At 39.7% G+C, this 27,218-nt stretch overlaps 1 protein-coding gene across 4 annotated transcripts in view; it reads right to left on the bottom strand.

The window, feature by feature from the left end:
* The window catches only part of PDGFD (platelet derived growth factor D), a 139,279-nt gene that overhangs the window by 22,863 nt on the left and 89,198 nt on the right, over positions 1-27,218 (bottom strand). For all 4 annotated transcript variants that reach the window (XM_005516221.3, XM_005516222.3, XM_014252282.2 and 1 more), the window contains 2 exons: positions 6,797-6,856; positions 1,767-1,968 (listed from right to left, as the gene is read on the bottom strand). In XM_005516221.3, coding sequence (XP_005516278.1) covers positions 1,767-1,968; positions 6,797-6,856 — 262 coding nt within the window. The remainder of the gene's footprint in view (positions 1-1,766; positions 1,969-6,796; positions 6,857-27,218) is intronic.

The following is a 27,218-nucleotide window of genomic DNA, read 5'->3' as shown; positions in this document are numbered from 1 at the left end:
CTGAATTGTATTTATAATAAATGGAAAAAGTGTTATGCATCTGAATTTTCTGAGCACTACCAGGTCAATCTGATACCTGTAGCCTGCATAATTATCATCAATAAAGCATCAAATGCTATTTTATATTTATGTGGTTATTTAAATATAAGGGACAGTGGGCCAAATATGATCTGAGAATGAAATGGTATTTGGAGAATAGAATCAGTACAGGATCCAGGATTCTAATCAGCTTCTATTAAATGCAGAGCAGACCCTTCATTTCTTTTTTATACATATCTACTGGTGCCAAATCCAGCTTGGATGAATAAGGGACACAACAGATCATGTTCCACACACCCCCATAAGGATCAAACCACTCTTGAAAGTCATGCAGTAACACTTTGGTGAAATTTTTCCCCAGAAACAGTTGTGGTGGTTACCTGAAATTTTTGAGGTGCCAAGAGGGAGTAAAGCAGTTTACTTTTTGCTGAATGGGTGCTCAGGGCTTTATCACAGATTCCTTTGAAGTGCTGAGCCCAGAAACAAAGAAAGCTAACCTGTCTTGGAAATTGTACACCAGTACCGTGTCTCCTAATACATTGTATGTGCCTGAGGTTATCCTCCTACTCCAAGGAGAAGAGCCACAGGACAGCCCACATTACTACCATTCATCTCTTACTCTCCAAGCTAAGGTAGACACATGAATGGCAGGTGGCCTCTGCCAGATCCTGGTTCATGCCCAGCAATAGCAATATGGTGACTGTGTTTTTGGGGCCTGGGAACACTTCTTGACATAGTCTTCCCTAACACTAATGCAGTCTACACATCACTTTTAAAACCAAAGCCTCATAATTTGATAACAAGTATGTTACAAACACTGAACTACAATTCTCCCTCCCTCCCTGCTTAATGTATGGGGGTGGGATCTGAGATGTAAATAAATGGTAGATTACACAGAATTGGAACTGTTATTTGGAATTATAATTTTAAAGTTATAAAGAAGAATGCATGTGAATACACAACTTGAAAATAGATTACAACAAGAGGAATCAAAATTCTTCACTCCAGATCCTCTGTGAAAACTACAGGGGTCACCATCCTGGAGAATCCTAACAGACCTCCTATGTCTATACTGCTCATGAAGGGCAATTTCATCAGGCCCTTCAGTGCATGGTTGCCCCAGAGCACAACTGTGTCTTCTCAATAGTGTTTCTTTATCCTTATGGCTTTGTACTGCCAGCTAAACTCCCCTTTGCTTTACCATTTGGTGGATGATTTGAACTAACAGAAGGAAACAAGAAACGTAACCCAGAAATGTGTGCTTTGCTCAATTACAGACAAAGATGTTAAACCACAACAATGTTCCCTGCCAACATAGTGAAAAACAGTGAGATGTTCACATCCTAAAAAAACAGCTGCACATACAGGTGTCTGCACCAGATGCTTCCCTAAGCACAATGTGATAAAAGTGATTATTCCTCACTCAACAGAGAACAGTCCCTAAGCAGGGTATTTAAAGAAGGATGATAACACAGGTAATTAGGAGCCCCACGCTTTACACACAAAGGAATGCTTAAGAGGGTAAAGCTGAGAACCATCTGTCTTTATATGTGGATCTGTGTTTTTATTTGTGAATTTATCTTAAAAAAAGGAAGTTTTCAGTCTGATTTCTCAAGTGAGATCCTACCTAGAAATTGATTAAGGATTAAACAATACATCCCTGGTTTTAATAGGTGGTACCTTGCCCTTGTCCCAAAGTATGCGTATGTCCCAAAGTCTTTTCCTACCTTTGGACTTCCTGTCATGGTAGCTCCTGCCTCGGTAATGATGCCCACTGTCTGTGTACAGGTTCTCAAGATCTTCTTGCCAGGAGTCCGGGTTAAAGTGTTTGAGCAGATCCTCCACCGTGTCAAATGCGGCAATGGTCTGATCCAGTGCTTCTGCCGTGAGCGTAGGGTCAGTCACTGATGGAGAGGGATAGGATACCCCCTAAGAGTGACATACATCTCAGTGCACTTGGAATAAATTACAGCGCCACTTTAAACAACTGAAAACAATTATTGACACACTTGTTTCATTATTGAGTGAAACAGTTACTTTGGGCCATCTTTTCAAGTCCTTGGGCCAAGACTTTCTTACACCCGTGTTTTCTTCTTGTAAGGAGAAGAGATACCAAGAAACTCCCAAGCAAATCCCAGAGGAGATGCAGGGACCAAAAGTGTTGCCACTGGTGGACTGTCAGTATTTACATGCACTCCTCAAAGGGAATGATGGTTTGAACATATACAAGGATGTAATGAAAATGTCTTTTGAAAGCACTATGATGGCCATGGCCACAGATATGGAGATGCCAGTTCTGTTGGTTATTTCACATGAGGCAGATCAGAAATCACAGCAGAGAAAGACAAATGCAAGAAGTCTGCTAGACTGTTTTTCTCTGGTCAATTTGGACAACAAATCTGGCATGGTTAGAGACTTGGAAAAATGGCCCTTTGCTAACCAAAATTAAATGTATTACAAAACACTGATGAATTGACATTGAACTGACCTTTCACCAAAAATACAGCTGACTAAACAGAAAAAACATGGTATTTGGATTTTGGGGGTGCTGGTGGGTGAGAGGCTGGCCATGAGCTGTCAGTGTGCACTCCCAGCCCAGAAAGCCAAAGGTGTCCTGGGCTGCATCCAGAGCAGCGTGGGCAGCAGGGCCAGGGAGGGGATTCTGCCCCTCTGCTCTGCTCAGACCCCACCTGCAGGGCTGCAGCAGCTCTGGGGTCCCAGCACAGGGAGCACATGGACCTGCTGGGGCCAGTCCAGAGGAAGGACACCAAGATGATTAGAAGGACTGAGGAAAGACTAGGACAATTGGAATTGTTCAGTCTGGAGAAGAAAAGGCATTGGGGTGACCTAACTTCAGTGCCTGAAGACAGCCTACAAGAAAGATGAAGAGAAACTTTTTACAAGAGCAGGTAGTGATAAGACAAGGTGGAACAGCTTTAAAATGAAGGAGAATAGGTCTGGATTAGATTTGAGATTTACTGTGAAGGTGGTGAGACCCTGGAACAGGTTGCTGAAAGAGTCTGTGGATGCCCCATCCCTGACAGTGTTCACAGTCAGGTTGGAGAGGGCTGTGAGCAGCCTGATCCTATGAAAGGCATCCCTGCCCACTACAAGGGGATTGAAACTAGGTGATCTCTAAAGAACCTTCCAAGCCAAGCCATTCTACAATTCCATGATCTCAGCAATATAACAATGAATATTTGGATCACCAACATAGTAATATCCTCACAATTATATCATAACACCAAATGGAATGTTTATCTTCCACCAGTTAGGACCAAGTACCATTTTCTGAGTGTTCCCAATGAACTTCTGGCACAATTTGACTTCAAAGGAATGATTGCAGCATTTTCAATTTTACTGGAGAGGACTTGAAACATTTGTAAAATCCTTAATTTAGAACCACAATATTCACTATCCTGATATCACCTTTTCCCTTATCCAAGAACAAGGACAAATAGCATGTAAAATATGTACAAAAAACCTATTCATGCAGATCTCTTACTTTCTGATGGACCACAATCAATTTTGTTTCAACCACAGGCACAGTATAGCACACAAATTGTTTGGTCTTGTAAGCTGAAACATCAGGGAGAAACCCCTAGAAACCTAAATTCTTTCATGAAAATCCAGCTCTGAGCAGAAATATGCCAGTTAAAATTAATGGCTTCCCAAAATATTTGTTTTGCCTCATCTCCCAAGTAAATGCATATATTAAACTATTAATCTTTGTGATTAACCTCACTCAGTTGGGTCCATAATGGGAGGGTCTACTCATTTGAGTAAATTCACTCATTTGTTTGCAAGATTGTGTCCTTTAATTCCCCCTATAAGGGTTTTAAAGTATATATATTTTAAAATAAAATCTTTTAAAATAAAACACTTGTCTTTAATGGTAAGCTGTATCAAAAAACTAACAATTTTTGACATTTTCTTGCATATACTACTTTCTTACTGAGGAGAGCTTGGTGGAGCTCATGGCAGTCCAGTAGGGAAAGATCAAACCCTGACTGCCTGTCAAAAGTGAGAGAAGGTCCAAGGATGCTGAAGAAACAGGAGCATAAAAATCAGGCTTACTCAGTGCAGGAGGTTTTTTCCCCACATGTTCAACTGTACATTTCATGACAGAAGTGGAGGTCGAGCTGTGAATATGCAGAGCATTTCAAACTCATACAGGCAGTTGGGATTCCCCATTTTCTTTTCATATAAAAGCTCTTACTCAAGAGATTTGTGCAGCCTCGTTCAAACACAGAAGAAAGCTTAACTTTTTCTCAGTGACAGCCAAATCAAGAGGAATTATTTCAACAGCTGAGATAGCCTCCTGGCAACAACATCATGTGACAGGCCCGAAAGCAACTTCAAAGCTGCCAACCCAACTGCCTCTCTTTTGTCCTGCCAAGAATGAGGCGCTGGCTTCAGGAGAGTTTGTGCTTGTCATAATCTGACTTCTGAGATCACATCCAAAGATGGGGCAAGAGAAGATGTAAGAAGCAATGAGGAGCCAAGATCCTCCACATTATGTACCTCCTTTGAACTTCTTAAAAACACTCAATACGTTTTTAATTTACTGCGACACAAAGGTTGTTTTTTTTTCGTATGTGCTCTTGCCCTCAATTTCTGTTCACTCAGTCTTTTCACTTTCCTATCTCTGTTGTGAGCCTGACAGGCAATTCAATGTGCACCACAGTTTTTTGTTGGTCATAAAATTACTTTACATATAATGGAAACTAACCTTATAAGGAGCTGAATTTTGTTTCCTTTTTTTCTCCTGAGTTTGACATGATGGGTTAAGGGCAGAAGCATTTTTTTTTTTAACTTCCTGAGAAAAAAACCCAAACAAACAAACAAACAAACAAAAAAAACCCAAAAAACAAACCAAAATATAACTCTGTGATATGACCTCGGACATGGAAGTAAGAATTTGCTCACTCTAAAATTTTCATTCTGAGAGTTTTAATGTGTCTATATACTAAAATGACCCTTTGGGTTACTTGTGGGTTTGAGAGAACTCAAACCTGCCATACTACCTGAGCACCAGCAGGATTGTATGTCTTCTTGTCCAAAACTGGTAGGTCTGAGTCTGTCCTTCTGCCTCTCAAGACCGTAACAGAATCCCTGAATCTTTCTCTTCTGAAGAACTTGGATGTCCTCAGATATTTTCCTTGGTGCTTTTGTGAAAAATTGCTCAATCTCCCTGCCTTATTTTCTCTGAGGATAAAAAGGATTTGCGGGTGCAATGTGCTGGAGAAAGTACATTTTATTAGATAGGGAATGACATGGGAAAACCAATGAAACCGAGGTTCTGCTTCTGGTTTAGCTGTAGGTTTCCATGACCTTGGGCATCAGCTTGCTACCTGTAATATTTGTACTGAACTTCTTTAGCTGCAACACATTAAAAACATTTTTTTCAGAAAAAAACCCAGAAGATGAAAAAAGATGAACTTGATTTTTCAATATGAAAAGGATACTGGGTTATTCTTTGGTATATTGTGCATTTTATGATGTTAAGGATATGAACTAACATGGCGTTTACCATAGGCTTAGTCTCTTTTACATAGTTACCTGATGAGGGAGCCCTAGGCTTACTTTTTCAAACATCAGCCTACCATATTTTTAAACAAAATATTCCATCACATTGATTTTTATTTTTTTTTCCCAAGCACACATTAGAATGAAGAATGAATTTGTGTCTTTTAGTGAAACTGTTCTAGCATCTCCTGCTTGGCACATCCAGTAGATCTCAGCCGTGCTAACATCACTCCTCGAGACTTTCAGCACAGTTGGTTCCAGGCAATCAATGAATCGTATGATGAAGGGCAAGTGTCATTTGCAAATTCAAGAGTAAACACAAGTGAGATTGGCTCAAGATCTAATTTTGGCAGCACAGAGTTTTCTCTTTGCTTGCTGCCTTGATTGGACCCTGATCAGTAGAATTTACCTAGATTTTATTTATTGCTCCTTCAATAGCTGCTACTGTATGCTACTGTAACAAAGGTGCTATCACTAAGCTCTCTTCCATGAATGCTTCAGACATTGGTCTCAAGTCTGCTTTAAGCACTTAACCCCATCTCATGTGTTTTAAGAGGAGTTAACAAGAACCGAGATGTGGTGCGGAGTAGGAAGTAAAGCACACAGAAGAGAACTGCCCATATTATGAATTCTCCTGCTACCATGCCATTCCCCAGCACTGGGAAATGGCAGAGAGGACTGATTTTTGCCAATGACACAAGTCAAATGTAATGAAAAGAAAATTAAAATTTTCTATTAGATTACTTAGGTTTTTTTTCTTTCTTAATTTTTCTCCCAAGTTGCAATTCACTGCTGAATATGGAGTAATTCAGCATATAATATTATCAGATATAATATTTTATTGGAAACACTTAAAAAAAATTTCTCAGTATTGACAATGAAAGGCCAAATCCATTTTCCTGTCAGCCTGCTTTACATATAGGCTTCCATATAAGTCAAGATTAAAAATTTTAAGTTTGCATCTTGTATTTTCATACTGGCAGGATGGGTTTGAAAGCAAGAAATGTTTCCCAATGGCTGTCTCTTGTGTTTACAACAGCTAAAGGTGTATCCTGAATCTTACATCCCTAAAAACACTGTTTGAATCCAGTATCATTTGGATAAAAGCTTTATTCATCCTCTTTCAAAGGTGAATACATTGTTTCTCTGTGCAGATGCCATTTTATTGAGTTGGATTCAAGCCACCCTATCAATCCATCCATGGGCAAAACAGTGAGAAATTACTTACTGAGACAGAGCTTGTGACTGACTCCCAGTTGGTTTCTGAGGCTGCATGCTGGAAATCATCCTAAGCGGGAGAAACACACAGGAAAAATCACCGTTAAGGCAATATCCTAAATTAACTACAGAATCTAAAAAATGTTTCAGCATTCAACATCTGTCACTTTCTCTAACCCTTTTTAATGCAGAAGTCCCTCGCCATGTGTCACTGCTTAATAAAGCTACTTCCATTCAGGTTCCTCCCTTTTCAATGTTTATAAACTCCTTGTGAGCTTGCTTGGACAAGAATGGGTGAATAGTATTATGGTTGTTGTTGTTTTTATTATTATTATCAACAACAATAACAGTAATAATAATACCAATCTGATATATGCTGGTTTGCATAGCAGGACCTAATCTGGTCAAGGACATTATATTCATCTGCCAACATAAATATTAAACACCATTTCTGTATGTCTACAATCAGAGTATTAATGCAGTTGCCAAATGGATCTGTTGGAAAGAATGTGAACATGCTAATTCCCTGGTACTACTTAGTCAAGGTGAAAAGCAGGGTAACCCAATCCATTTGAAAAGTAGTCCTAACATGACTGTAGTGCTTTTGGTACTTGTGCTGAACAGTACATGATCATCACTGCACTGTGTTTTGTTACATCAAAAAAACCCAGCCACAGTACATTCTTGTTAACAGTGTCATTGCACAGAATCTCTGGGCATTTATGATTAATTTGAGCACAGGGATGGGATTCATATCATCTACCTTTGGACATCTACAAAGCCAACATCTAAGCTAGTCTTATTTCCATTTACAATCAACTAACCCTGGTATTTCTAGGGTGCAAATCATCTGATCTACTTTAGAAGCTTGGGATGACGTGCACCCTGAAAATGCATTTTTGTCTCCACTGTCTTTAGAAAGGGAACCTGGGAGGCTTATCGTAGATACAGATGTCAAAACTGTAGATATTGACATGTGATCACCTAAATCCCAATCCACTTGTCTGACCAGTGATAAGCAATCACTACATAAATAATGAAGAAGCTATTTCTTTAATCTTTTGGCAGGTTTACTCATTTCCAGCTGGAATAACTAAACTGTGAAAAATGGAAAAAAAAGGCAGCATTACAGAGTGATTAATAAACACACACATGCAGTGAATAGCTAGTGATCAGCATGAGTATGCAGGTAGGAAAGTGGACTGAAGTGACAGCGTACCAAGATTTTAATTTCTAGTAATAGAATTTATAATGAAAAGGTTTGAGGAAGATGGATCAGTGCCTTGGCTCACAATTTCATACTGAATCAGTATCTGATAAGCTTTTTTTTCAGCTGGCAACTGAAAGGGGAAATGGAAAGGAAACCGCACAGCTGATGCTCACTAGACTTGATCCTGCATTGGACCATACATAAATAAATCTATCTATCTATCTATCTATCTATCTATCTATCTATCTATCTATCTATCCATCCATCCATATATTAAATTATTTCTTAGGAATGGAAAACAGAAAAGTGAACTCAAAATTTGCTAACTCACCAATAAAATGTTTCTTTAGTCAAGAAGGGACAGAGCTGCTTTCAGATTCAGAATCAATATACTTGTTTTTTTAAATGTTTTTCATTTGCTATGGAAAAATATTTAAAAGCCTCAAAAGTCACAAGAGTGTTTATTCAATACTGTTACTGTTTCTTCTTCTTCAGTATTTAACAGAAATTAAGAAATCCCATCACTAAGAGACCACTGAAGCTGCAATTAAAATATTAATAATTATGTGGTTATTTTCTGCTAAGAATACAGAAGAAAAACACTGGTGAATGCAGATTTTTTTTTTTTAAAAAACAAAACATTAAAGAGATCTACAGGCTATAATCAGGTCATACACCATTCTGAATATGCCCACCTTGGCCACATTCTCTACACATTTGGTTGCCCAGTTCTTGACAAGCCACAATTTAAATTAAATAATAATGTATTTGAAAAGCTCATGAATCCTCTGGTAAAGGCTGCCAGTTGCAAAACTTGGAAATAATTTCCTCTCTGTCATTAACTTCTATTTAGCATTTCCAGGAAAAAAAGTGGCATTGGGTTCTAAAGCATTATTTTAAAACAGAAACAATTTGCTTCACTGAATGTTTTGAGAAGACTGTAGTTTTGTGTTCAAAGGGATGGACCACTTGTTTTATCAAAATGTGGATATCAAAACTGTTTCTTTAGCCTGTGATTCTTTGAGTTGGTTCATGCCAGGAAACCCCTCCAAAATCCTGATATAGACACGTGTACCACCTGCTTCTTGGATCTCAAACCTGATGACTGCACATTTCAACTCTGATTATATTCAATCTGCATAAACTATTCACAACTCCATGGCTTTGCTCCACCACCACTCAAGGCAGCTGCAGTCATTCTTAGCTTCTTGGCGTTTTCAACCTCTGCAGTTTGGAGATTATTATTATCCATGGTTTCTGCTTGCAGCTATTTCAAATAATAGTATCAAAGTGGCTCTCATTACAAAACTCTCTCCTTCTCACCTTTGCCCCTAGCAGAAGCTGAAGGACAAATCTATTTTCAGTGCTATCTGTTCAATTCATTCTACCTCATTCATGTGAATTTGCCTGTGATTGCTTTGGCTGTTATTTTGCTGTTGTTTCTTCACTACTTAAAACAGCATTAAAACTTTTAGTGAAAAGATTTTAAAAAACACCAAAATTCTCATCTATTTTCTTACTGAATCACGAACAACAGGGTGGTAATAATTTGGCTACATCACCTTGACAACAGTGCTTCTATTTCTGTGTTTGTGTCATGGTAGCATAAAAACTTTACTGGAGACTTCAGCAAAGCACTGAATTAACTGTTCTACAAGCAGCAAAAATACAGTCAAAACAACGGGACTACCAATCGCCTTCTGACAGCAGCTACACTCAGTGAAGAAAAACGACTTCCAAACATCAGCTTCCAAAATTACACCTCAGCAAGACAAATTCTGAGTCACTCCTCTGAGTTAAATATGTATGGACAGTGATATACTGTTCCTGGCTCTGTTTCAGACAAAGAAAAGCTACTCTCTCCCTTGCAGGTGGACTTTACAGCCTGTCTCCCACCACTGATCCCCAGTAAGTGACAAGGAATCACAGGGAATAATCCATGTTTCATCCAGGACTTTCACAAGTGGAGATCATGATGCAAAATCATAGCTATCAGTGATACATGAGACTGCAGAGCCAGATAGCACTGGTCCCTGAGGAAGATGATTTGCAGCCTGGGGGTCCATGACCTGCCACAGCACAGGCTCTGCAGTGTTGAAATCATGGGGCTCAGCAGGGTCAGTAGGAGCAGAGAGGCATCAGGAAAACACCCAGGATGTGGCTGGGAAGCTCGCCAGTTTGAGAAGCATGTTGTCATGACTCACTTTGTTGTACCATCCATGTGGCAAAACATGCGAGTCCTCCCAGCTATGCCGAGTTACTGTCTGGTCCTCAAATTAAAAGCAAGAAGCATTGCGATTCTTCACTTTTTTTATGTACTTTTTAACACTGTAGGTTAAAAAGTACATAAACTTTTTAAGACTGTAGGTTAGTCTTTTTGTCATCTTGGTGCATGATTACTATGAGGGAGGATGCGTGGGACAGGCAATAACTACCACAGGATGGGTACAGCACACTGACAGCTCTCTCCAGTGCAAAGAAGCAGCCCAATACCTTTATAAGCTTCTCTGTCAAGTCTTTTCCTTAATCTGAATCTTTCTGGGGTGATTGGATTAGATTTGGTGAAAAATCATTAATCTGACAAAACAACTACAAAATATTGCTCATGAAAGTTGAGACAATGAGTGAGTGGGAAAGGTTCTCAAAAGAGTTGCAATTAACAAGAGTGCAGGCAGCACCCCTGACTGATGATTAGTGCCCACTGGTTCAGTAAGGTCCTTTCCTAAAGGAGCTACCTTCTCTACTCTGCCCTTCTACTCAGAAGAGAGGTGAGGGAGAAAGGGTCAAAATGCAGACATGTTCTTGGGGCAAGTAAACATGAGAAAGTGGAAGAATGAAGTAAACTAAGAAAAAATTAAGACAGAGAAGCTAAAGTGTTGAGCTTTGCCTGTGGCCACCCCATTTGTGGTATTTTGACACCATAACGATAAACGATCCAAAGGAAAAGCAGTTTCTGGACATTTACAGAAGAATGGGACTAAGGGATGTACTGAGACACACAGAAGATCCTGCAGAAACAAATCATGGTGAAATGGAGCATGCTCAAAGATGTCCAGTACAGAAACCAAATGAAGTTGGGAGCTCTCCCTGGAATGTAATAATTAGGGATGAAGGACAATGGAAAGTTTGTAAGGAAAAATTAGAGTAAATGGCAACTGGAAGAAAAGAAGACACTAAGTTACCCAAACATTTTGATTTATAAACAGAAAATTATACCCTTTGTTGAACAACAGTTAACATGTATCTATTGCATTCAAAGTTATGTGCAGACAGGTAGCTGGTAAGCAGATACACTTGTATTTGTATATACTAATAATAAAATATAATAACCTGTAAATCTTCCTTTTTTTTTCCCTCCACAAGCAGTAGTACCTATATTCTCACTAACCTGAATTTACAGGTATTACATTTCCTATACAAAGCGACACATATTTCAAGTAAATAAACTCCAAACTCAGAACATGCTATATAACAGGAATGGTATTGTGGAAGTTGGAGGCAAAAGAAAATTCATGGTTCCATTAAAAAAAATGCTGTGATACATATTCAAAGTTGTACACTTCAACTGATTAAATTTCATTTCTCATGTAGCATTTTAGTACAATCCAATTTCTATAATTATAAGCTTATAGATTTACACTTTGAAATATCTTTTTCTTGTATTGTACTTCCATTTCGTCACATTGCTGGGTTTTAATTTAGTATCAGAATATTATTTATTAACACCTCCTATGGATGCTGAAAGATACCAATAGCAGGTTGATAGGAAGCCAAAGGCTGCATTTTTCTTACAGTAATGGTCAAATGGCTGCTCTGTTCAGCCCTGATGACCAGATATTAAAATAAAAGTTACTGAATTTGGAGAGCGTGCAACAATGATGGTTCATAATCTGGGAATCATGCCTTGCAATGAAACATTAAGTGTCTTTCAAGAAGGTTAGATGTGAATTGACCTTGTCTCTCCAGATAATAACCCATACTCTGCTAAAAGAGCCTATTACCAGTGTCAACAAGCTCTTTTATTTGGCAGTGCAAGCATTAACAAATCTAGGTATCTGTAATGCAAGGGCAGCAATATCCAAACTGGAAGTATGAGCAAATTTTACCACTGACGTCAGCTATTCCTGGAACAGCTAAGAAATTAACAAATAACTTTAATAATACTGAATTTTCTTTTCTATTTTTGATGCAGTCCCATAAAAGGCAGGCCATCCATGACAACAGTATTTTAAAGTCAGTAGCAAAAGGTCAGACTGCCACCAAAATATCTGATCTCAAATGTAAGAGCGTGATTCTTGTCCCTTTAAAAAAGACATAAATTGAGTTTCTGAAGCCCAGTTGCCACTACATAGCAGTAGTTACAACCTTATCAGTTAAGTTAATACTAGTGCAAGGCAACATATTAGATCCCTCTTGATTTTTTCTGACACATTTACTAGCTGTAAATGAACAGTAAATGTAGGATACTTAAAATTTCAAAAGTTTAAGGCTTTAATAATGACTTAGGTTAACTGCAGTTTATTACATTTATTTATGAAAAGCTGAAGTAGAACTGAAGCAGAAGACTATCTTTAGTAAGTTATGTTTCATCAATACTCCTCTTCATCCTTCACCCAGCTCTGGAAATAGGCATTGCTGGGTGCATACTGAAAATGTCTGGGACACTGACTTTTAAATGATCTGTCTAAAAGGTCACACAATACATGTTCAAATGAGATGGCAGTTATGCCTTTGAAAAATCAGATGTTGTCTGACTCTATTATGCCTATGAACATCCTGTTTGCTACTCATACCCACAAGAAAGTGTGCAGAACTTCATTACTGTGCTGTGCAAATTGTGCATTACCTTTATTTTTCCCATTTATCACAGAAGCCTGTCCTCACATCTCCACGTACAAAGGATTTGCTAATAGCTAATCTGCTGCATAATGCAGTTAAGCAATTGTAAACAAAACACAAATCAACCAGCATTCATTGTAAATATTCTGCAATTTCTCCTTTGCCATTTTTATCTGAATGGCAAATTTTGATTCTGCAATTAAACACAGGGACACAAAACTTGAAAGGCTCTCCCAGGCTGTCTCTTCCAAACCCCTCAGACTGGTTGGCTGTTTCCAAGCTAAATTTATCTTTATTTCACTTATGTAAGTACCAGTTTTATCCTTTTCTTCCCCTCCCAAGTTTGCTTCCTGCAGTAATTCTGAAGAGATATTATATCTCTTCTCAGCATCCATTTTATTACACTAAGCAAGCCAAGCTGTCTTGGCCCTTAGTAAGAAATGTCCTCTTCTCCCCCATTGTCCCTGAACTCAGTCCAAGAAAAATGTAGTTGCTCTGTACCATGGAGACCAGAACTGTACAAAGTATTCCAGAAAAGATGCAACTACAGCCTCATTGGTCACATGCCTAGTACACTGAGAAATTTTCTTTTCCCCTCTTCAATAACCAGTGATATGCCATTTAATAGCAAGTACTTTGGTTATTAATCTCTACATGAGTGACCTCTTTGCTCATATTTGGGCTGTTCCATTTCACTGCAAATCAATTCTGTGCTGCTCAAGGTCATCCAGCTTGCCTCTCCAATACTCTGATTTTTCCCATTCATGAGTAATGAACTTCAGTACTGCGTGTGCTGCAAAAACCATTAAAATGCTACTCTGCAGGTTGTACTCCGGTCCCTGAAACATCCCAGTATTAAAACTGACCATAAGATCGACCTCTTAGAAACTCCTGTTAGCAAGCTGTCCCTGGCTGGATACTCCCTTCTGCATTACATGACACTGCCTGCCCTTTGACTGCCATGTGCCATCTTCTCCAGCACAAGGGACTATTTCCTGCATGACACTGGGTGAGATGCTCCTCTCAAGTCCAAATACATTTTCTAGACAGCATTTCCTTCCATTCTAGGCTATTGTTCAGTCTGGAATGAGCTTCTTTGATAAAGAGATGTGGAGGTTTTTTTCCTCGTTTCCTACATCCTTAACCCCCTTTTTTTTTGCTGACAAGTGCCCTGCAAGCATTCTAGGTGAGACTTATGAGTGTGAAGGTGCCTGGGGCACTCTCCTGTCATTGATGCCATAGGCTGCCACTGCATTCACCATCTCCACGTGAGCTCTGGCTCACCTTACTGCAATCCAGGGATGCAATCCAGGTGCTTACACTGCATCTGCTCCTCACTCCCTTCCTATTCCTATTGAATACAAAGGAGACCTGCGTTCAGAAGTGACTCTTGGTGCCTTCTGGTCTGCAGTGCCCACGTTTTGGCAGTGATAGTGGAGCGGTCTGAAGGCAACTGGGCTCCTTGCTCACCTTGGGTCTGTGTCTAAGCACACCTGGTGGCATCCCATTTTGCAGGGCTTGTTGGTCCTCCTCTGATGCCCCATGCTGGCTCTGCCAGGGCAGTGGGAAGCAAACATCCAGAGGGGTCCTGATCAGGGTGATGCTGCACATCAAAGTGGGAAAAGAGCTTGGGAGGAGTGATCCCATGAGCCAAAAACTTGCTCTCAGGTCAGTATCTAGTGCCCTTGTGAGGACTTTGGTGAACTTCTGCCACGCTGACTGGCAGGGTTTTGGAAGCAGCATCCCTGGTAATAGGTAACTCTGCCCTGAGCAAAACTGAAAAGCTGATACTTCACTTGCCCTGGTAGTGTCCAGGTGGGCAAAAAACTCTTTCAGAGTTAACAGAAGGCAGTGACAGCTGGTTATTTCAGGTCCTCCTCCTTGGTGTGACTCATACCAAATGGGAATGTACTGAAAGGCCCCAGTACTAGGGATAGAAGGGAAAATATTAATGAGACAAGGAGCAAGCTATTAATTTTCTGACTTCTTTCCACTTGGGTTTCTACACATTTTTTATAGATTTAAACACGGTCCATAATCAGAGAAAAATAATCATTAATAAATACAGTGTAATTTCATTTAATATTCCAAGTTTTCCAAGTTCTACCAGGAAGATCTGCTAAGTGGTCAGACATGCACACTTACATTTTCAGATGTGATTTGGGAGAAACATGGAAGCAATAATATTAAAAATGAAAAACTTTAATGGAGCTAAGAAAATTTAATTCTAAAGCTGAGGACACAATGTAGAAGGGTACTGGTAAGGGACATTAGCTATCCTAGCAGAAATCCCAGCCTATTGATTTTTTTGTGAAGGATCCATTTGTTTTTGAGCTCTGTCAGAGGATGGCGTTCAATTCTGCAGTAAACATGCAGCAGGAGCATGTGTTATGTTTCACAGATAATGCAAAACATAGCAATTTGTTCACTCTCCTGCTTTGACTGGAAGGCACTGCATTTTCTAGGACAACAAAAAAGGACTGCTATCCAAGCTTTCTAAGATGTTCAATAATCATAAAAATGGCAAGAAAATCTAACCTTTGAAGAATAGAAGGTCCATTTTCTCTTAGCTTTTCCAGGTTTTTGATGTGATCAAAAGCAGACAATTTACTGCACACAGCATAGGATACTGCTTACTGGGGATTTTGTTTAACCGGAGTTTCATCAAACAGCTAAATTAAGGAAAAAACGAAACTATTCCAACTGAACTTCCTGATCCAGATCTATTCCTCAGAAACACCACTGCTGTTAGAGCTAAATACAAGTACTTTAGGAGCAGTTATGTTTCTCATTTGTCTTATGCATAATTTTACAAAAGCAGTTGTAAATGACACTATGAGTAAAGACCAGGTGAAAAACACCATATATTTGCCACCTTTTGCAAACAATCTAACTAAACCATGTTATCAGTTTTAGGATCAGCTTACCAAAAAATGGCCTTGAAAATCCTTCTAAATACCAAACTGAGACCTTAATCTCAGGACCAGGAGGGTCCTGGGCCACAATTACTGTGTGACACATTTTATTTGAATTCTGACTAAATATAAGCATAATCAAATAGACTAAGGATGGCTGTAGAATTATAATAGGCTAAACATTTTCAAGCAATGAAAATCAAGACAAACAGTTCAAATCATTTTTATACAAATGGCCTGGAAAATGTCACAGAAAATTGAAACCGGCAAAAAACTAAAAAGTTGTAAACATCATTTAATACAAAGAAATATGGTAGGATTACCAGAGGTCAGAACCAGTCGCAGGTAAGAAAAACAAGCTTTCACTTTAAAGAATGTAAGTGGAGAAAAAGGTACAAATAATAAACTCTATTTGATGGCACACATGGACTCAGAAAGGAATGGGTGCCAAGAGCCTGGATGGAACAAAGATAAAAAACCATGACATTAATCTGAAATGTGCCATGGAGGGTGACTTATGCCTGCACACACAGAGATCTTCCCCAGGGCACAAGGAGATGCTCCCCCATACCAAGAGGACACCCATTACCACTGAGCACCACCAAGGGGACACCACATCACCATAAACCATCACCTCCCAGGGGACCATGGGCACAGGCAGGGCCTCTCCTCACCAGCAGGATGTGTGAGCATTTGCACATCTTCACCACCTTCCCATGGGTGCAGAACAGGGTTATGCTCAGAAAAAAAGCGATGTTTGTGGGTGCAAGCAGCTCTTCCAGAAACTGGAGATGGGTATTCTCAAGACAACAGGCACAGTTAGTTATCACACATGGGTGTGGTATCAGTATCAATAAAAATTGCAGGAAGGAGCTACACACCCCATCTATGGAGATGCCAAGGACACACCAAACCCCTGCCATCCTGCCCTTGCAGTGCTGGTCTGCACAGGCCAGGCTTTTCAGCTGCCCACCTCCATCAGCAACGCAGGCTTATGGGAAAAAAAAACACTGGGAAGGGCTCTCACAAACTCCAGCAAAAAGACTTTGCTCCGTGTCATAAAAAACGAATCCTTCCTGAACACCAGACAGCATTTTTAAAGTACCAAACCCACAGACTGTCTAGTTTCTACTGCTGATTTTTAGCACAGCCCCCTGGCCACCCTGCCCATCTCTGTCCACTTTGTCTAGGAGGACTAGAATTGGACTGCACCAGCAGTAGGCCCACACCCATGCAATAGTCCTGATTTCAGCAGCTGGAATTGTCTCTGCTTTTAATCTACTCCTTAATGCACCTGGAAAATGTACCTGAACCGGCACTCAGCAAGCACTGTCAGCACACAAAGTTGCTGCTGAGGTGGGAAAAGAGAGTGTTTATTTTCACATATTTCTGATGGAGATAAATTGTGTGTATAGGGAGCAGTGTCCTATTTTCTGCTGCCTTACATTATCTTCTCTGAGTTGGTTTCTTTGCTCTCCCGTCAGAGCTTAACAATGCCAATTTTTCTGTATAAACTCATGCATATACAAGAAGAGTAGGAAGGCCTGAATAAGAACATGGCTGATACATACAGGCTCTTCCCTAACCATCAGCATAAGATAAGCACACAAGACCTTGGTACACCACGCCTGCTTAGAGAACAGGCGGTTCAGAGATAATACACATGTGTAAGTACAAACCACATTTTGAAATAAGATCTCATTTCCAATCAGGCAAAAAAGTTCCACCTCATCTGTAAAAAAAACCAGCAATTCCTTTGTGCTTGGTTTAGGTTCCCACACCAACAGAGAATTCCCAATTTCTTGTAGAGAAAACAAAGCTTTCAGCAGTCTATTTATGTCACTAGTGTTCAGCATGCAACACAAACCACATGGAGCAGTCAGACTACTTGTCCTCATGATGCCCGGGTTCTTTCAAGGTTTCTTTTTTTTGTTTCAAGATTATTGAGTTTATTGGCCCAGACCTTGCTGTGAGATACATTTTTGCAGTCCCAAGGTGGGTTTTTTTACCCTGCCCTACAGCAGTGGAAAAATTACCCTCATACTTTCTAAGCTGTTTTCTGAAGTTTCAGGGTTTTTTTGTTATTTTCATTTTTCTTTCCTCAAAGATAAAATTCTTTTTCAAACTTAACCGTAAGTCTACAAACATTGAATCCCAGGGCTCACAAATGCCATTAACTGTGTCACTCACAGTGTTGTCAGGAGCGACAAGAAAATGAAAGAAGAGATAACCTCCACATGAGAACTTCTGGGCTACATCTGTATTAAGTGGTAAAATGAGGTAGAGATTGATCAGATACGGTGTGACTCATGTCTTCAGACACAGCTATTACCCTATAAAACAGAGCAGCCACAACAAACTGCACATTGGAAACAGCCCGGGGCCTGTGCTAGCTCCAAACTAGCCATGCTAAAAATGTGATGTGTGCAAATAACCTTGTGCCTGTGTCTCGACTCACATACATCCCATTAAAAAGTCTCTGCTGACAATTCTGGATACGCAGACTTCCTTATGAGAGGGTCTGATCCCGCAAGAGCTTGTATTTAGGTTTCATTTATAAGGTTGATGGCTGGACAAGAACAGTGCCAAGAATCAGGAACACACAACGAGACAACATAGTGCCTGATTCCTACAGTCTGAGGAAAAGTTTATTATTGTTTTCCACAAAACTTGACCTAAGGAATACATCAGGACACAAAAATTGATTGAAAGGAAGCGTTTTTATAGCTGCTAAGATCAAAAGTATTATTAAAAAAAATAAAAGGCTTCTTCAGGTTAGGAAAGGGACCTGAAAAATAAGTTTTATCTGCCACAAAACACCATTTTGTACAATTAAGCTATATTCCTGAACAAAAACTATTAAAATAAAAAAAAACAAAACCAAAACAACCCTGTTGTTACAGGTCACAGAAAAATTGGATGTTATTTGATTCTACTGAAAATGATCTAACAAGACGATACACTAATTCCACGAACCTAAAAGCTATTTTTAGCTTTCAGTGCTATAGATGAGTTGCAAAATCTGACCCTGTGTTGTTACAGGCTCAGACCTTCTCTAAGCTCTGACTAATTATCAAACTGACAATTGAGGAAAGCAGAACTGCATTTTTCTTGGGACTGTAACAGATAAGAAGTAGGATTATTTTTTTTATTTTTTTTTTTTTGGCACGCCATGTTTGTTCAAAATCAGTTCAACATGGAGAGAAATCTGTGGGTTGAAAAACAGAGACAGGGTTGAAAGCAAAGAATGATGATAACACCCCAAGCCCTGGGCTGGAGGAGGTGCTCAGTTCAGCAGCACAAAGCTCAGCAACATGCAGGGGGTTATTTTATGTAACAGTGCCTTTTAGCCAAAATTATCCACTAAGATTTATCCAATCAAGTTTAAAAATTACAAGAACCCTACAACTAGCAAAAGACGTGCATGTAAATATATGTGTGTAAGGACAAACCAAGAACACTCTGCCAGGTCTCTCACCTATTTCATTATGAGGACATGCATAGACTTTATCGAGTGCTCAGGGCAAAACCAAAGGTTGTAGATTTAATAAAGATGCATGCACACAAAACACAAGTCATATTTACACAGCACTGTGACTGTCTTTTGAACTGTGGTGTAGAGCATGAAGGTTGTTGAAGCCAGAACCACTGTGCTGAGCAAACAACAGCAGCAGCCTGTGAGCAAACCAGCCTCCCCAGCAGGGAGGAAAAACTTTCTCTGATCTGTGCCTGGGGCTACAGAATCAGAACAAAACTAAGAATTGTTAAAAGGAAGTGTGGAGATCCCAAGAGCTCCAGTCATCATGCCACCTAAGAAAGAAGTGGGGGAATGAGAATAGTGACAAGTTTTCTCACACCCACCAGACCAGTAGCTCAGTGTGGTCTGAAGCTGATTTTTGTTCTTTCACCTTCCTGGTTTGGAAGCCAGGATTGTTGTTCTCTATTTTGTAGGCATGCAATTTCTTACACTAGAGAGGACCCAGGTAAATCCAGCAGGCAAAGGAAAAGTGAGCATCTAAATAAAACAGCACAGCAGACAAACCCCTTTGTTCATCACTCTTGGTCAGGCCACGCAGCCCACCCTGCTGGCACAGTGTCCCAGACTGAAGCTGGAACACCACTACCTGCTTCTGTACTTTCTTTTAGAAGTTAATTTTGTGGCATTTTACAATTGATATGCCTGTCTTTGAGGTGGCAAGGTCTCAGGCTGTGAGAAAGTGCTAGGACAGTGGTGGAGCCTGGCCTGGAAGCCAGCAGCCTCCCTGAGGTCATGATGCTGCATCCAAACCCATAGAAAATCAACTGCAGGCACAACCATCTTCACTGAGGACATGCAAAAAGCACTAATGGTACCATAACCCAACACAAGAAAAGTTGACTGTGGAAAGATGCAACCTAATGTTCCATGCTGAATGGAAGAAGGAGCCTAGGAAACTTGGGAGCCCAATGACAGACTGAGCTTACAAAAGAAAACCCATTAAAGGACACGTTCCCAGTGTTAGGGCAGACAGGGTGGCAACTGTGATGCAGACCTGCCTAAGCAAGGTAACTTGGCAGGTGACACTGATGACAAAATGATTTTTGACAACACCACCACCTATAACACAGCCCTGGTGATGCCTGAACCACCAGATTCAGTTCCATTCACTACCACAGACACACATTAAAAGTTAGGAAAATCTGGGGCAGTTCTGGTAAGAACATCAAAAACTCTGAGGGGATAAGATTTTTTTGGATAAGATTAAAGGCTAAATATGGACATAATTGCTTGACTAAGCAAAAAGCAAAGAAGTGTGAAAGCAAACTGCAAGTATCTAAGGGAGATATACACCCACAACAAAAAGAACAGACTTCTTTATCATAAATCAAGCAGGAATATAAATGCAGGCAATGGTATGGCATTAAAAAAAAAAAAAGTATATTAAAACTTATTATGAAAGAAAAAATGTCTTTGCAACAGTGATTTATTAGTCCATGGTTAAATGTTCTGTATATGCTTGCTATATTTAAAAATTATACTAAATGATCAAGCAATGAATTTACAATACAGAAAATTCTTGTCCCGAAGGAAAGTTGACTAAATGACCCCACATCAAAATTCTAGGTTTGTCTGCGTTAGACATTAGAGATTACTGGGGAATAAAAAAGAAAAAAGCCTAAATTTAGATTCAGTAATCTTTAAACAATCACTATCATCTGATTCAGAGATGTAAGCAGTTTACAGCAGTTACAGCTGTTGCAACAAACAAGGCAAAGATTTATTATGTAAGCAATTAAACACCCATTATACACAATGCATTGTGTTCCCTGGCTTGCCAAGAATGACAAAAACACATTGAACAGTGCTAAGGCTGAAACAGACCCTGCAACCCAAACTTGGCTAGAACAGTACAAGAGCAGGATTGTGCTGCCAGGCTTTGCAAGATACTGACACACAGTAAAATAAATAGTATTGGAGGAGTACAGAACATGAAGTTGTGCCTTGGAGCCCCTCTCCACACAAGGCTGTGAAGACACGCAATCCTTGTTTTGATTTAAAAGACAACTTGCAACCAACACCTGCTGTGATGGATTTTCACAAGTTCCTCAGTGCAGTTGGTGGTCTAGCATGTTTCACTGCACCGTACCACTTTCGGTATTTGCTTCTGACAGACTTCCAGAGGAAGCAGACTGACTTCCTACTCTTCTCCAACACAGTTGGTACACTTAAATTACACTGTGTACCTTTGTTTTTTATATAAAATCTAGAGCAGAGGCTGCTAAACAGGGCCTGGGAAGAACAGGCCATTTCCTCTTCCCTTGTGGCCACAGTAGTAGGTCAGACCAGTGTTGCCACATTGAAGAGCCAGGTGGAGTTAGTTAACACCTCTTTACAGCATTGCAATAGAATGTGACCAATTAAACTTTTTAAAAATCAAGCATGGCACCTCCCTTCTCCCAACAAATCTGCCATTCTAACTAAATTTTTAGAAAACACCCTCCAGATTTACCAAACCAAAATACGTTTTTCATATGTTATGAACATTTCACATGCCAAGATCCTTCAACTGTTGCTGAAGTGGAATTAAAGGACAGAATACAGATTTACAGAGACAGCATTACATTCTCAAGTTAACAGTCTAAAATAGTCCTGCTTTTCAAACAAATGGCTAATGTGATCGACAGGTTAATGAGCGCCGTTAGAAAGTTTGACAGTGTAAACTCACCTCATGTTCATGCACACGGATGCGCTGTTTAGGGTTAACAGGGGAGAATGGTTGGATTTACCCCTTCTCTTTAGTGCAGATACAAAAGAGGATCACAAGTCTACCAGCAGCACTGATTGGGTGTTTATGGCAGGCTCAGTTCACTACTCCATTTCCCGTCTCTCCTTCTGATGTCTTCTTAATGGTCAACTCCAAGCAGACAAATTAGCTGTGAGGCCTTTCTATGTTGTCTAACAGCAACTGAATTAAAACTGTGACTGGTCTGTCTCTTGTACAGTGTCAAAACACCAGGTCCAAGCTACTTCTACTTTCTGTTTGTTCGCACAGACATGGGAAGAGAAGTCAGGGAACAGGTGGTCTTTGCCCTCTCCCAGGTTATGCTCATTATGGCATATAAAATGTACCCTTCCATTTCATGCACTATGGTTTTTGGTGTTGGATCCATCCTACCTGTCTGTTACACATATTTAATGTTAATTAAAAATACTGCTTTATAGATACCATGGGAAAGCTGTCCAACACACCTGGTAAGTAGAATTCTGGATTTTAACACTGACAAGCTCTAAAAGCAGTCTTAAGTATCAAATGTACTTTTTAAAATGGACTAATTTACCCAGAGTAGTTTTAATAAAAAATACCTTGAATATCTCCCATCCATTTTCTAACCAAAATTTATTTATTCCAGACTACAAGGAATCATTGACTTGTTTCCCTAATTAAGACAACTTAAGATTTTCCCAAGTTTGGGAATGAGTTTAATTTCTTACTTGTCCAATAGAACAATTTTGCCACAACCAGTATCACGAACTCTGGCTCACTGGAAGTCTACCTTTCATGTACTCTATACTTTTGTTTAATGGAGATTGCTTGACTGTAACTGTTGTCTGAAGAACAGCGAAATTATTAGCTTTCATATTGATTCTTCTTATCCAGCATATATCCAGATACATTATAACTAAACCATGACTATGAACCAGGTAACAGTATGCATCCTGGTTTCAGCTAGTGTAGAGTTAATTTATTCTCTAGAAGCTAGTAGCTGTTACAGAGCTGGTTCAGAAAGAGAATGGTGCAGGTAACACACAGATTTAGGTTTTTGTTAAGTCATGTTTATCCTAACTCAAGAACTCTTTTTTCTCTCCTAGTCTCACGTCTTTGGCATGCAAAAGAAACTGGGAGGGAGCTGGGACATCTAACCCAAACTGACTGCAGGGATATTCCTCACCACAGGACCTCACTTTTTGTTTACTGTTTGTTATCATCATTATTACTGTATTTTATTTTGTTTTCAATTATGAAACTGTTCCTACCTCAACATAAAAGTTTTACTTTGATCCTCCTCCCCATTCCACCAGGGTGGAAGGGTGGAGAGAGGTGGGGGATGGATCTGGGTTTAAACCACAACAGCATGAAAGCTAACAGGACAGGCGATGTGTGAATCTTCATACATGCCCTCACTTACTCAAACACAGTAGAAAGATCATGGCCAGTTGCTATGATACCATGGCTCCCTTCATTCAATTAAAATACTGAAGTCACTATTCTGCCAGTATTACACACTTCCCAACGACTGCAACATTCCTGTGGCTCTTATCTGCTATTCTTACATGCTATGATCTCATTGCTAATATAAAGTGTGTGCTTCTTGGAATTTGCATTTTCCAATTTGCTTCTGCTGTATTTTGCGAGAGATCATCTTCATGCTGAATGAGGCTTTTGAGTCTGACTATTTTTGTCTAACATGGGTAAGCAACCCCCTTGAACTGCACATGATGATATGTTCCTATTGGTGTCTTTTGTACCTCTAACTTGGAAAAGTGGAAATTCCCTCTGGGTCACTAATTTCCTCAGGAATTCTTTAAACAGGTAAGTTCTGACTGCATGAAATAGGAAATCCAGTCCTTCAAAATCTAGAGCTGTCCTAAATGAACAATGCCTCCAAGTCTTGTTAGAATCAATTATTTGAGACAGGATACTGGATTTGAAAGTAACACACTTGTGTTTGTACAGTCCTTTGAAGGTGCAAAGTGCTGCATTTTGTCATCCTCGACCACCATGAGTTTGGTGAACTCTCATCCAGTGTACAGCACATGTCTGGGGTTAAGATGCAGGATTTTCAGCAGGAATTGGACATTAACAGGACTACTGCTATGTTAAGACGGATCAATGACAACATCCTGCACAGTAGCCACACTTTAACTGAGCTGTCAACAAATCAAGGACAGAGGAGAGCAAATGGACAGTTCTCCCTCATGCTGTTCAAACAACAAAACTGCCAGGCACACATGCTTGCAGCTGAGAAAACACAGGCATTAAGATCTATTTTCCTTTCTGATTAAAGCAATTGTTTTATCAGTTGAAGTCTGACAGCTTCCAGGAGCTTCTGTGTGTTTATATGGTCCCACTGCTTCTGGTTCTGCTATCTTCCTTGCAAGAAAGTCTGTATTTCCCTGGCCATAACTCAATTCTTCATTCATGTTCCCAGTTGACTCTTTTCACTTTTCATATATTCAAACCCAGTTCTCAAGTTCACAGTCAGAGGTTTTGCCAAAAAAGGCTGATCTAGTGAAATGGTCTTCTTGTCTTGCTTTCTACCTGATCCACACCTGCCTTCCCTGCTCTCTTGGACACAGTCTTTCTTATTTCACTAAGTCCACTTCCTCTTTAAAATCTCCCGTTCATTTTCCTATTTTCCTTCCTAATTATGCCACCATTACTCCTCTACCTTCCCTTCACCACCTTGTTAGAAATGTTTCCTTATTGCCAGTCACCCTCTTGAGTCCAAGTGAAACTGCATTCATGTGACTGTAATGGACATGCGACATGCGAACACCTTCCTAGTAAAGCGGGAAGGGTCCTTTCTTCACAGTGTCCTTGCCAATTTTGATAGGGTTAGTCACAGCCTCTTTGTCCTTCAGTTTTGTAATTTTTTACATATTTCCAAATATTCAAGAACATTTGCACGTCTGGGGCTTCACCTACCTCTCCCACCATGGCATTTTGGTGTTTCTGCTGCCTCCTCTCACTCTGTGGACTTGACTCTTCTACTGTGCGTGTTTGTCTTACCCACAAAACCCTTTATTTCTGAACTTGGACTATATTTAACAGTCCTCCTTTGTCTTTGCTGCTGCTGCTGTTTCACTGCCACTCCTGGATGATCCTGTATCAGTCCCTCCCTCTAGTACTGCCAAGCTGGTAGGTGATTCCTCTTCTCCCTGAAATCTCTGAATTTTGAACGGCTTTAAAAATGAAGACACAAAACAGGGAGACTCCGAATGAAATTTAAAATTTAGAGAGTCACATACCAGAAGGATTGGGACCAATTTTAGTGTCTGAGACAAGAGTAAACATGGAAGGGCCTTCAGAAGATGTGCCAAGAGAAGGACTACCTTAGACCACAGTCTAGGGAACACTGGGGGACAATGCAGTCTGACTGAAGTGCTGGGTCGTGTCAGGTTTGGCTGCTCCGGCTCCAGCCCCCAGCATACTCAAATGCTGCATTTGGCTGGTGCATCTCAGACTTGAAAACCAGCAAGTTTTCCCACCCTGGAGGAAAAGAGATTGGGTGGACAAGACTTGGGAGTTAGTAAGTAAAGGTTTAGGGTTTTGGAAGGTGTGACAGGATGCTGAAGGCAGAAAAAGCTCTTGGTTTGATGCAAACGTCAGAATGAATCTTTTAATTAGAAAAACTTTGGCTGTCCCTGGAGCAGCCAATTCTGCCTGTGAAACCGACAATACAGACATGCCTTCTGAATCCAAGAACACCTTTTCCTCATTGCCAAGCTATCTGACTCCCACTTTTGCTTTTTTTTTAATCCTTCACTGTTTTCTGTTTTGCTCTGAATGCTGGGAGAACCAGAATGTGCCTGGCTACCACACTGCTTTTGTTTTCTACCATGTCACCTTCCTTTCTTCATCAAACTTTGCTGAAGGACAGGTTAGGTCCTGTGAATTAAGCAGCAGGTTGAGGATTGCTGGATTCTCAGGAAGACTTATTAAATGGAAAGCATTCCTCCTCCCTATATAAAATTACTCTGAGATACTCCATGACTCAAGATGTACTGAGAAGTAGTATCTCTTTTTAACATGCTGTCATCTTATGTTGCCGTTTAAAAAATTTAACATCTTCCAAAGTAAAAAAAATAAAATTGTGCATAGATAATCTCTTAAATTCCCTGCTTATGTGAAGTTGGAGAAGTAATGCTAAAGATTTTGAGCGAGTCTTATCTAATTAGAACCTAGGACTTAATTACTTCTCTCCTGAAAGATGAGCCTCTGGTGGATTAATTTTATGAGGACAGTATGCCTTGAGCAAAACACAGAAAATAGTTTTCTGTCAGAACTTAAGAAAATAGAAGTTTCATCATATGGATTGCTACATGTTTTGCACATGGGTTGCATTTATAAAAAGTCTTTGCTGTCTAGCACAGACAGGCAATCAAAACTGAAATCAGAGAAAATAGCAGAACTGATAAAAGGTCCACGATTAAGTTGTTCTTTTTTCATTGTGAAATCTATTTCATGTTCAACCACTTTATTAACCAAGACATGCCACTCCACCCCATTCCTTTCCTTTTGTACTCCCAGCAATTTACTTGAATTCCTTCTGTGGATTATCTAATAACAGGGAAGGTATAGATGCACCATTATCACTCCTGTTGTCACATGAGATACATTACATAGAGTTTCAGACAGAATATTTTGCCCTGGGTACAGAAATGAATTATCTGTCATTCTGTGAAAGAAGTGACATGCTAAACCAAATGTTCAGCAGCAGACTCATGCAGCTTCCAGACTGGCTTCATCTTAGAATTAATCATTCTTTATGATCTTAATCTGTATTCCCTGAATACAGATCCTGTATTCAAACTAAGTTCCTCCCTCCTCCATTCCTATAATTTCTTTATGGCTCCCTTATCCAAAAAACTTCATTTTTAAACAAGCCAAAATTACTTAGGATTTAACACGTTGATACATATTTTGATGTATAAGCTTATCTTGGGACAAGTGCTTTTATGTTCTCCTGTTTAATACATGTCCACATGTATATGTGTATGTATATAAAAAGACATATATGTAACCTTACATCTTTATATATATATGTGCATGTTTATACAAGTACATATAGATCTGCTCCTAGTTTTTTGGTAGCCCTTGTTTCCAATAATGATTCTAGTCTAAGTTCCAAAGTATGGATTTCATTTAGGGTTAATCAAACAATTAGTATGGCAATAGGAATTTATAGTTATAAATGTATAACAA

This window comes from Pseudopodoces humilis, chromosome 2, assembly GCF_049639895.1.
Source record: "Pseudopodoces humilis isolate 2021_Gansu_Grassland_sample_001 chromosome 2, ASM4963989v1, whole genome shotgun sequence".
Classification (NCBI taxonomy): domain Eukaryota; kingdom Metazoa; phylum Chordata; class Aves; order Passeriformes; family Paridae; genus Pseudopodoces; species Pseudopodoces humilis.
The sequence above is the reverse complement of the archived record's forward strand: the minus strand, read 5'-3'. Positions and strand labels throughout refer to the sequence as shown.